The sequence below is a fragment of the Muntiacus reevesi genome, chromosome 6 (assembly GCF_963930625.1).
Source record: "Muntiacus reevesi chromosome 6, mMunRee1.1, whole genome shotgun sequence".
NCBI lineage: Eukaryota > Metazoa > Chordata > Mammalia > Artiodactyla > Cervidae > Muntiacus > Muntiacus reevesi.
In genome coordinates, this window is record NC_089254.1 from 101,249,169 (window position 1) to 101,261,886 (window position 12,718).

Genomic DNA, 12,718 nt, shown 5'->3' on the forward strand with positions numbered 1-12,718 from the left:
AATCTTTCTATTTTATAATTTTAATAATTTTAAAGATCACACAGAATGAAAAATGTGTATGAGCAGAATTCAAAACAGCCTGTATATTAAGACGACAAGGGTGTAAAATTATGAATGAATAGGAAAGATAATGTACAGAGATGAAAAGAGTTACATTGCGGGGTTATGATTTAATAATTTTAAAATAAAAATTAGAAAGCAAGGGATCCAGCAATATTGAAAAAGTATTTTAAAAGAGCATGCCATGAAGAATAATCATAATTCAAAAATATAGCTGGCCTTTGAACAACATAGGTTTGAAATGTGCGGATCCACTTCTATGCACACACATGCATGATTTAACCATAAAGAAAAAAAATTCAGATTCAGAGAGATATAGGCATAACCAAAGAAAAAACAGGTATGATTTTGATAGAGAAAAACATCTCTTAAGGAAATGAACTCAACTAAAGGGGATTATGCTGTTAATAGAATTCGGCTCAGGTTTTACCTTGTAGTTCCTTAGAGTGGAGATCTTTCTAAGCAGAAGTTTGATCAACCCTGTGTCTCTGAACAACTCTTTCCTCACTGCACATGTGCGTATGGAGCTGTGGGGTGTTCCAGGAGTGCCATGCCAAGGACAGGCCACAGCTCTTCCCCGAAGTCTCTACACTAACCCTGGTGTGCCCGCCTCACCCAGTCCAACCTCACCTGGCTCTGCTCCCATCGGTCAGAAATACCTACGCTTTTTGCTCCAAGCATGCTGAGAGTCTTCATGTACAATACAGGGCATGGCCTGGTGTGATTTTTCTACTGCTAGGACTATTCCAGCTCCTCATCTCTTTCTTCATCCATCCAACACATGTTTACTGAGCACCTGCTAACCATGTCCAACACTGGATGAGGTGCTGGAGGACAGTGTGAATGGAACAGGTTGGGTGATGCCCTCAAAGAACTTTCCATGGAGCCTGTCCCTGCAGCCATCACCTGCCTCCTTCATTCTCCATCATCATGTCTTTTGCTCCCAGAGATAAAATCGTCTCTGAGATTTAAGATTAGCATATATGACTTGTGCCACCTTTCTGGTATCTCAGCTTTTGAATTCTCTAGCTCTTACTTCCATCCTAATCCCATCTGGCTGGATGTTTCAAAACCTTTCCCACAGCTCTCTAGACTTTGTCTGTTTTCCTTTTCCTTACATTTCATTTGCAAGCAACCTTGACCTATGACGTTCCTGGATCAGTCATGCCAACCCTGAGATTCAGCAATATATACATTTTATTAGGTCTTCCCTGGTGGCTCAAATGGTAAAGAATCTGCCTGCAACGCAGGGGACCCGGGTTCAATCCCAGGGTCAGGAAGATCCTCTGGAGAAGGGAATGGCAATCCACTCCAGTATTCTTGCCTGGAGAATCCCATGGACAGAGGAGCCTGGCGGGCTACAGCCTGTGGGATCGCAGAGAGTCGGACACGACTGAGCGACTAACACTACTCCACTACACTATACATTTTACTAAGCTAGATGCCGGGGGACAGAATGGTTACTAAGAAGTTTCTCCCATCCAAGCGCTAAGTCACCTGGTCTGAAAAGGTAGCAGCAACAAGGGACCCTGCCCTTCCTGTGTCTCAGGGTATTTTAACACTCTGGTTGACTTATGATGAATCTATGCTTGAATGCCAAATTCTCTTGTTAGCCTGGGAGTAGCCTGAAGACAGGAGCCACTGTCTGCTTTCTAACCTGGGACCAGCATCCCACTGGGCTAATGCACTCACCTCACCAAGACTGGGATCTTGGGCATCTTCTTAGAGACTTTAAAGAAACTCGTGTCCCCTTTGTTGTCGGTGAAGTACACACCGGCCACGCTGGTCACGAGGTTCCCCGGGAACGTGAACAGAACCCTCTCATCATCGCCCTGGTTGGCCCAATCCCAGGCCTGGCCTCCAATGAGCAAGCCTCCTCCACGCTTCATGAACTTGACCAGCTTCTCAGTCATGGTTTCATTGTAGGCATCAATGCAGTAAACCCCCAGGGAGTCCTTCACTTCTGGCTCAACCTTTGCCTCCACTCCAGAGCCCTCCAGGATTTTGGCCAGAGGTGCCAGGGAGGGGTGTACACCCACCGGCGCCCCGGGGGAAGAGCAAAGCCAACCCACTGCATTGAGGAGAAAGGGAGTGAGCTGGGCCTCCACCAAGTAGTCCTCGTGGGATGCCACCACCAGGCGGCCTCGGCCATAGGAGGAGGCCGCAATGAGGACCTGGCCCATGTCATTCACCATCACCGGAAAGGAGGCTTCTCCAATGAGGAGCAGTTCACACGGGACGGCGTCTTCGGGGACATCCCAGCTCGTCACTCCATTCATAAGGGCCTCGAAGGCAGCGGACGGAGTCGCCATGGCTGGACCGGCTTCTGCAGAGAGGAAAGCAAAGACAGCCTGCTGAAGAATGGGTGAACAGACAAACAAGCCAAGCGGTTCACTCATCCCTAGCTGGGGCAGCGCTTCCCACTGAGCAGATGAGGCCGATGCTGTGAACAGACTCGAGCACTCACCGGGGCTGTCGGTGTCTCCAACCCAGGAGACCCTCTTGGGCCCGTTAACACTCTTACTGTCAAACTACACGAGCTCCACGCTTTTCCGTCACAGAAGGAAACAAACAGAAGTGAAGAACAAAAGCAGAACTGTGTCTCCAAAGACATACGTTCAAGAACTAACTCCCAGTACCTGAATGACCTTATTTGGAAACAGAGTCTTCGCAGATGTAACCATGTTACGGTGTGGCCATAGTGGGTTGGAGTCTAATCTAATGACTGGGCTTCCCTGATGTCTCAGCAGGCAAAGAATTCACATGCAAAGCAGGAGATAGGAGATGCTGGTTCAATCCCTGAGTCGTGAAAATACCCTGGAGAAGGAAATGGTGACCCACTCTGGTATTTGTGCCTGAAAAGTCTCATGAGAAATCCGTGGTGGGCTACAGTCCAAAGGGTCGCAAAGAGTCAAACACAACTAAGTGACTAGGCACAGAATTTAATGACTGGAGCCTTTAAAAGAAGAGGAAATTGGGACACAGGTGCCCAGGGGAGAGACACACAGGCTATGAGAACATGAAGGCAGGCATCAGGGTCTCTGTGGTGTCTCTATGAGCCAAGGAATGCCAAAGATTGCTGGCGAACGCCAGAGGTAGGCGAGACGCGTGAAACAGACTCTCCTTCAGAACTTCCAGAAAGAACCACACCTGTCAACACTTGGGTGTCAAACATCTAAGCCTCCAGAACTGCTACAGAGTACATTCCTGGTGTTTTAAGCTACTCAGTTTGTGGTACTTTATTGTAGCAAACACACGAAACCCACACAGTGGTGCAGCAGGCTGTCTCCCCACCCTGCTCCATCCCACTCGGCACTCACAGTGATCCTATTAATCTCAGCGTGGGGCCAGAAAACCAAAAGCAGAAAGTAACACATTATGAATTTATAGCAGATTATTACTCACACCGGGACATAGCAGAAAAAGGTGTATATGTCGATGGATGTGCAATCACAAAAACCCTCTGCTTCTTCACCTTGAGCCCCCTGTTTAAAGTCACTCTGCAGTCTGACCTCCTCTATGTGCTCTTTACTGAAGCACTGCCCTCATGGACAGACGTGTTTAACAGTCAGGACAGTCAGCCCTCACCATCCTCACTGACCACTCGGTGGCTCTGGACAATGCCGTTCCCTGGTCCCCGAGGCTCTGACCACCTCTAACCTTACAGCCAACCTCATTGTCTGCAACCTCTCCAGCCGCTTCCTTCCTGGCCTCCCCTTTCCTCCTCTGAAGATGCAGAGATTCCTTAGGTGTTTATCTCTGGCCTTTACACTTTTTCCTTGTGAGAGACTATGCCCACTCAAGGTGTTACGGCAAAGCAATCATTAATGCAGCTTAGGCTCCGAGTTAGGCTGCCTGGGTGTGAATCTCAGCTCTGCTATCTACTGGGATCAGGCGACCTTGCTCAGGCTGGGCTTCCTCATTCATTAAGTGGGAAAAATAGCATCTACCACACAGGATGGTTTTGAAGATGAAAGGAATAGCATTGGTTAAGTGCCCTCCCATTATTTATTTTATACATATATACATTACCTAAAATTACTTGATCTAGAGTACATTTTATATATATATATACACACACACAGATATATGTGTATATATATCTTTGCTTAAAATTACTAGATTAGGAATAATTTTATACACACAGACACACACACCCACACACACTGTGTGGGCTACATTCCATTGGGGTGCAAAACAGTCGGACGTAACTTAGCGAATAAACAACAAACTATATATATATATAAATAAATATATATAAAATGCATACAAATGCATGTGTGTGTGTGTGCTTAGTCACCCAGACTCTTTGCGACCCCATGGATAGTAGCTTCCCCAGCTCCTCTGTCCATGAGATTCTCCAGGCCAGAATACTGGAGTGGGTAGCCATTCCCTTCTCCAGGGGATCTTCCCAACCCAGGGATCAAACCTACATCTCCTGCATTGCAGGCAGATTCTTTACGGTCTGAGCCACCAGGGAAGCCCATACATATGTGTATATATATATATATAAATTATTTATTATACATACATATATGTGTGTGTGTATATATATATACACAAGTACATATATGTATGTACATATATATATTTTTTGCTTAAAATTACTTGAGTAAGCTATTTAAGTATGCATATAATAGGGATTCTTATAAAGTTAAAAATATCTAATCTAATGTCAGATTTTTACCAACACTGGATTAAGTGTTTATCGACTCTTGATTTTTACAGGTTTTATATTTTAGAGCCAATACTAATGATTATATTTAGTGAAGTATTTCAATGGGTTCTTGAAAAAATCCTTGGCATAGCCCTTGTCTGTACCTTCCCCAAGCCACAGATTCAAAGGCCCTGGTCCTGACATAACTAATAAATACAAGACCCCTACTGAAAGCACATTCTGCCATTTGTAACTTCTCTAAAACTACAAAGTCTTAACTTTCTCCCCTCCAAATTAGCTCCTCTTGGGAGCTAATAAGCTCCAGGTCCCTAGTTGTTAAAGAGTAATCTGCACCCCACAGAGAAGATACAATCAGCAGAGGTTAATAAGGGCTTGTCCTGCTCCTGCTCCTCCTGGGGTCCAGAAATAGCTGGGACAGCAAACTGCAAGGAGTCACGGTTGTGTCTCCTCTCCCTCCTGCTCCACATCCAGCTGGCCACAGCGTTGTCCGTCATGGTTTCCAACACACACTGCCGCTAACCTAGTTTAGGTCCTCAGTAATTCATTCCTGGACAAAACGGATCCGGCTTCTACGTCATCAGTATCTGTCCTCACCTTTATCCTTCTACAGTCACGGATTGTATTATTTCCCAGAAAAGAAGACCCAGAGCTTCATCTCTGCCCACAGGGGGGAATCTGAGCTTCCTCCTGGGGTTTAAGGCCTCCAGGGCTGGTTGCTCCTTACTTTCCAGCATGTCTCCAGCAGCTTCCGGGATACTTGGCCTTCCTGGGCCTGCCCTGCTTTAACTTGAGATTCTCTTTCCATTCTCTTTCTTCCTGTTCCTGCTCCCACATCTTTCAAGCCACCGAAATCCTCCCCTTCTAAGAAAAGCTGGTCACAGAAGAGGAATCTTAAATAGCCAAGTAATCTATGGAAATATGTTCAATCTCACAGGAAATTGCTTATATGAAAAGAAGTGGGGTAGGGGGCAAAGAAGAAGGAGGAAGAGGAGGAGGAGAAGATGAAGATAACTGACATCCCATGTCAGAGGCTTTGGAAACACTAGCACTGTGTGAAAGGCCTGAGCATCTGAAAGCAGTCTGACAGGGGCCACTCAGTTTCAAAGGTGAGCCCATCCTGAGACCAGCAAACCTAATAGCCTTTCTTACAAAAATCAGAGCAGCATACTAAAGACATATGCACAAGGCTGCTCACCACTACACAAAACTACAAATGGAGATGGATACATGAAAATCCTAGACAGGGAGATAGACAGATGACAAGGAAGGTTTCCCAGAACCATTTCTGACTCCCAAGGGTGCAGGATCGCTGATCCAACTTCCCCGTATCCCCCAGATAGGCCATGGTGCCCACCGTGAGACCCTGGGGTGTAGCCCCCCACCCACCACCCATTCACACTCTGCAACAGCTGCCATACTGTCGGTAGTGTGGATACTCCGAACTCACCTAGAGCAGGAGACTCATAATTTTCTCTCTCCAGCTGGCTTCCCTTGTGGCTCAGCTGGTAAAGAATCCGCTTGCAATACCGGAGACCCAGGTTCGATCCCTGGGTTGGGAAGATCCCCTGGAGAAGGGAAAGGCTACCCACTCCAGTATTCTGGCCTGGAGAATTCCATGGAATAGTCCGTGGGGTCGCAAAGAGTCAGACACAACTGAACGACTTTCACTTTCACTGAGCTGGCTCATGGGAGAAGAAGTATCTGTGGAGAAGTGACAAAGGGGATGGACAGGTGGCCTGGAGATTTGAAAAGGAGGGAACAAGGGAGAAGAAGGGTGATTTCCTGCTGAGTTGGTTCCTGGGCTAGAGGGGTGGAGGCCTGAGGGGAGTGGGGTTTGGGTAGAAACACCGGAGCACCCCTTCTCCGTCACTTTTCCCCTTCCCTGCACTGTTTGTGAGGCTATCGTATCAGACCTGATCTGACAGCAATGCTGTGAATGTGGCAAGACAAGTTCTGAGAGGGAGAAATGTTCGAGCAAAGTATGACAATCTGTATTACAAAGCTATTACAAAGAATAGAGCTAAATCTAGTTTTCATCTACCTAGAAGAATGTCCTAGATACATCTGAAGTGAAATTTCAAATCACTGCACTATGTAGGACACAAACCCAGTTCTGAATGGATAAAGATACTAATAATAGTAATACTAGTAATTTTAGTAGTAGTAACGACACAGTGCTTACCAGGGTCCAAGCAGCATTATAAATGCTTTATATACATTACTTAATTCTGACAATAAACCACTGAGGTATGTGCTATCACTATTCTAATTTTTAAAATAGCCAAAACCAAACAACAAAGAAAACAAAAAACTTGATGGCCAGAGGATTTGTTACTTGCTTAAGTCACAAAGGTGGTCAGAGATCGATTTTTCATTGAAACCCAGGAAGTCTAGTACTGCAGTCCATGTTCTTAAGTACCAGAAACACACAAGTCTGTTACTAGGATTTTATTGCGGTTGCACAGTTGCTCAGTCATGTCTGACTCTTTGAGAGCCCATGGACTGCAGCTCACCAGGCTTCCCTGTCCTTCACTGTATTCTGAGTTGCTTAAACTTGTGTCCATTGAGTCGATGATGCCATCCAACTTATACAAGTCCGTTGTTGTTCAGTCACTAAGCTGTGCTTGACTCTTTGCGACCCCATGGACTGTAGCACACTAGGCTCCTCTGTCCTCCACTATCTGCTGGAGTTTTTCTTAATTAACTTATTTATTTTAATTGGAAGATAATTACTTTACAATGTTGTGGTGATTTTGGCCATACCTCAACCAATCAGCCATGGGTACACTTGTCCCTCCCCATTCCTGAACCCCTCTCCCACATCCCTCCCTACCCCATCCCTCTGGGTTGTCCCAGAGCACCGGCTTTGTATCTCCTGGAGTTTACTCAGACTCATGTCCATTGAGTCAGTGATGCCATATAACCATTTCATCCTCTGCCGCCCCCTTCTTTTGCCTTCAATCTTTCTCAGCATCAGGGTCTTTTCCAGTGAGTCAGTTCTTTGCATCAGGTGGCCAAAGTATTGGAGCTTCAGCATCAGTCCTTCCAATGAATATTGATTTCCTTTAGAATTGACTGGTTTGATCTCCTTGCTGTGCAAGGGACTATCAAGAGTCCTCTCCAGCCCCACAATTTGAAAGCATCAATTCTTTACCACTCAGCCTTCTTTACGGTCCAGTTCTTACATCCATACTTGATTACTGGAAAAACGATAGCTTTGACTATATGGACCTTTGTCAACAAAGTGATGTCTCTGCTTTTTTAATACACTGTCTACGTTTGTCATAGCTTTTCTTCCAAGAAGCAAGCATCTACCTCCTTTGAATTTTTGTATATATTACTATTATAATTAAAAATAGAATGTACATGCATGCTAAGTCAGTTCAGTCGTGCCCAGCTCTTTGCAACACTATGGACCACAGCCCACCAGGCTCCTCCGTCCATGGCATTCTCCAGGCAAGACTACTGGAGTGGGTTGCCATGTGCTCCTCCAGGGGATCTTCAAACTCAGGGATCAAATCTGAGTCTCGTTATGTTTCCTGCATTGGCAGGCAGGTTCTTTACCACTAGTGCCACCTGGAAAGCCCCCAAATAGCACAGATAATATAAATTCAATCAAGTAAACCCATTAAACAATTGAATATATAAGTGATTAGATTCATCAACTGATTCTATTTCACTCATCCTAAAACATCTTTCTTCATCTCCCAACAAGTTATGCATGTGTCCACCAATAAATCTGATTTCCTCCTCTGTGGAGGTTCCTTGAACTCTGCAGCTGATTCTATCCCCACTTTAACCAGTTAACAGTGACCCCAACACTTGATTTTTAAGCCAAATGTTTCTTCCTTGTGTTTGAATCCCTGTTTGCCCTCCTAGCTTGCTGAGCACAGATGGACACAGCCTGGGGAAATCCTTATTTCTCCCCTTAAGTTCTTCATCTTTGGTTCTCCTTATGGATCCTGCTTTCTCTGCTTTCTCCAGGCCCACTAGCTAATGAAACCCAAGGCACTTCTAAAGCAGAAGGCACCTCAGGCACAACTTGCAACTCAGCGGAAAGAGCTTTATAAGTCCCTTGCCCCTACCACAAAGAGGCCCCAGGGTACCTGCACAGGGTCTCCTTTTAAGAGCTGTTTCTGTAAGGGAGAGAAGGTAGAGGGCTTGCTTTGGATACTGTACCACACCTGCATTGTAGCTTGATTTCAAATCCCTAAAGTAGAGTAACTATGTGAGGTCAGGGGACATATTTTATATATTTGGATTCCCCCCAGGAATGAACAGGCACTCCACGGATAAATGACTGAATGATGGATGTGGGTATTAAGGGCAAACCTGGGATCACTTCTACAGCATATAGCTACTCTGGCCTTGAAAAATGATTCATATCACAGACACCAACTCTACAGGTCTTGGTCCATTTTTACCATCAAACTCTTGTTCCTTTTTCTTTATATGTCTAATATCTTTCCCAGTGTCCACCATCTTCTGCTAATAGTAGCCTAGTAGCCATAATCAGGGTGGGTTCAACACCTTTCACATTCTGTTTTAGATATTACCAGCTCAATCTATTGATTTGATTTTCACTTAAAATGGCTTAATCCATACATTTAAAGGAATATGTAATGCACATAGAGGGCTTCCCAGATGGCATTAGTGGTACAGAATCTGCTTGCCACAGCAGGATATGCAGGAGACATGGGTTTGATCACTGAGTCAGGAAGATCCGCTGGAGAAGGAAATAGCAACCCATTCCAATATTCTTGCCTGAAAACCCCACGGACAGAGAAGCCTGGTGGGCTACCATTAGAAGGGTTGCAAAGAGTCTGACACCACTGAACACACAGACACTAATGCACATGGAAGAATATGGATGTTAAAATTCACATAAAACAATACACAAACTTCCATATACCAATCACCTAGCCTAAAAGACAGACCATTACTAATATCTTTCAAGCACTCTTGTGGCCTTCCAGAATCAGTTCCTTCCCCATCTCCATAGATGTGGGCATTCAAGACTTTACTTTTTCTGCTCCCCCAGTTCAACTTTAATGCACTCTCTTCTAAATTCCCAAGTTCCCTCCGGCGGCTCTCTGTCTTTCTCTCATTCATATTTGCTCACTTTTCTCACTCGGTCATTCCCAGGAAAATCGAGTAATGGAGGAGTATGGGCCCAGGAATGAGACCTGAGTTTTTTGTTTTTTAAATCTACCAGCCGCTTCCTACTGTTGACCAGCCTGCTTTCCAGGGTGTCTATCACATGGACAGTGTGGGAGAGGGCAGTCAGCTCTGCGGCTGTCGGCGCTAAGTTCTGGTATGGGATCCCCCTCCCACCTTCCCCTTCCAGGCTCTAGGTCGGCCAGATTTTCTTCCCCAGGCCCGGAGCCAATCTGCAAAGAGTCTGTCGGTGACGTCAGAGGAGTGGAGAGGGGGCTGAGATGGGGGAAGCAGGAGGCAGAGGGGTGAGGGGAGGGGAGACCGCGGAAAAGCTCGAGTGCATTGCCATGGAATTCTCCTGGCCTGCTGGCAGGGAGCTCAGGGTGGGTTGGAGGGACACAGATCATCCGCTCCTGTTAGATAAACAGACAGACAGACACACACCCCAACCAGTCTCGGGGGGGAGGAGGCAATGGGAGTGGGCGAGGGATCTCAGACCCAGAGATGGTGTTTGCAAAGATCAAAGGGCAGGAGGACAGAAGTGATGTTCCATCCCCAGCTCTCGGTGTGTTCCTGAGCAAGCCCGGCCACCACCCAGGGGCTACGGCAGGCTCAGCGATAAAGCCGCGGAGGAGAGGCTGTTTCTCCAAGGCCAGGCCTGCACGTAACTCGACCACACAAAGCAATTAAACAAACATCAGATGTCAGAACCCGGAGAGGAGAAGCAATGCGGCAGGAGGGACGCAGAGCCGGAGAGCCGAGCTCACTCACAGGAAGGCGGACGCAACAGCGAGGGGTTCCGCCCCTCTTTTTAGGCACCCGCAACCTCTTCCCCTGCCCTGCCCGCGCCCCTCGGCCTCCGGCGCCTGCCTCCCCCTACCCGATCTCAGCGCACGGCCACTCGCCCCTGGTCCGGCCTGCGGGACGTTAGGAGAGGGCCACTCACCAGGTCGCCCCTGCAGCTTCCACGGAGGCAGCTGGAGGAAGCAGGGCTGCGTGCGCAGAGGGGCCGTGGGTTCTGCGGGGAAGGGGCGTCCTCGCAAACAGCTCTAGGCCAGCGAGCTGGGCGGAGCCCGAGGGGGAGGAGGGGAGGGGCTCCCGACCAGTCTCCTCCCGCCCCCCCCCTTCCTCTGGGCGGGGCCGCGAGCCGAGGGGCGACGCTTGGCAGGGGACAGCACTTCTTTGTGTCGCCGGCCCAGTGGGCTGGGCATTGCGGTGGCCCCCATCCGGACAGTGGGGGTGGCCGTTTTAATAAAGACATATACTTCTCTGACTATTCATTAGTAAAGGAAAAGGCTGAACAAACCATAGGATACAGTCTACAGAATTATTATTCAATTCTTATGAAGAGCTTAGATCTCCAGTTCGTAGGAGGAATGTACTGGACATATTGCCTAGGGAAAAATAAAAATGGTATAAATTGTTGAAGAGGCTCTCGTTTTTATAATAAAAAGCAATCGCGTATATTTGTTATTATGGTGCAAGAAAGGACAGATTCATCTCTCCCTGCTAATATTGTTTAATCTGAGGAATATTGAAGGGCAACTTTTACATACTTATGCATCATATGCACGGTTATGTGTTACTTTTGTAAATTAAAAATAAGAATATATTATATGTCAAGCTACCAAAATTGGCTGAAATTTATTCTGTGTACTTTTCAAATCCTCTTTCTTTCTTGAAGTCCTTTCTGATGACCAGCTGACAGTTGCTTTTCCCTTCTCAGAACTGCAAGTTCCTACTTTGTGTGGTGACTTCGCTGAGCTCAGGTGTTACTACACAATGGTTAGGACCTCAGATTGTCACCAGATGATCTGGAATCCATCTTAGTGCTATAGTTTATGGGCTAGGTGACTTTGCACAAGTTACTTAATTCTCTGTGCCTCAGGGTCATGACCTATAAAATGGGGATGATAAAATTGGCACCTATGTCACAATCCAAGGCTTAAATCTCTGAGTGAATACCTACAAAGTTCTTAGATCAATGTCTGGCAAACAGTAAGACTATGTATGCTTGTTAAATAAAATAAATATTCTGGTCATCCTAACATTTAATAGCATACAATGTTTCAGGAAAATGCATACCTTTTAACCTGAGTAAGATTTTGGTCCAAATCCAAGTCATTTTTTCTCTCCCCTTCTCCCTTCAACACCCTTTTCCTAAATTGAATTGTATGAACAATATTCAATAGGAGTATGTGTGTAGGTGAGCTCACTGGCAGGATCTACATAGCGGTAACACCAGGAACAGAAGTCAAGGGATCCCAAGTTCAGGATCCTGCTCAGTGGAGGAGTGATGGCAAGGAAGTCTTTTATTTTCTCCAGGGGCCAAGGTTCTTACCTAAACAGGGAGGGCTGTTTGGCTGACTTGTTTGCTAAGACCCTTTTGGGTCTGAAATACCAAGATTAGTAGCACCTAAGATAAAATCCCCAAACACCGAGTTTCATGAAAAATTTAAAATTCAAAACAAGAATGCATATATTGCTTACATACAAATTAATAATATAAGGACAAAACTATACATGGGAGGGATACAACCTAACTTACCTCTGAGGATGGCAGTGTGACAGTTGGTGGGGAAAAGGCTTAAACGTCAGATTGTTTCTTAAGAAGACATACAGGGAGGGAGCGAGGGAGTGACGTTGGGAGGGAAAGAGGGAGCTGAAGGAAAGGTGATCTGATAAATCTGTTGTGTTGTTTTCTGTGCTTATCTGTCATTTTGAAAGATTCTATTATGAAAAACGTTTGGAAAGGGCAAGAATGCATTAGACTCTTGATGGCTACCTTTCTGGACGAGAAATACAGCACTAAAGAAATAAGAG

At 46.1% G+C, this 12,718-nt stretch overlaps 1 protein-coding gene across 6 annotated transcripts in view; it reads right to left on the reverse strand.

Moving 5' to 3' along the window:
- The window catches only part of TCAF1 (TRPM8 channel associated factor 1), a 47,043-nt gene that overhangs the window by 21,136 nt on the left and 13,189 nt on the right, over positions 1 to 12,718 (reverse strand). For 3 of the 6 annotated variants that reach the window (XR_010663682.1, XR_010663686.1, XM_065939283.1), the window contains exons 1-2: positions 10,842 to 10,968; positions 1,753 to 2,386 (exon numbers count right to left, since the gene is read on the reverse strand). Coding sequence is in view for 1 of the 6 variants with exons in the window: in XM_065939283.1 (XP_065795355.1) it covers positions 1,753 to 2,372 (620 nt within the window). In the remaining 5 variants the exon portion in view is untranslated. Of the gene's footprint in view, positions 1 to 1,752; positions 2,387 to 10,841; positions 10,969 to 12,718 lie in introns of those variants that run through there. The other 3 variants (XR_010663683.1, XR_010663684.1, XR_010663685.1) reach the window with 1 other exon arrangement.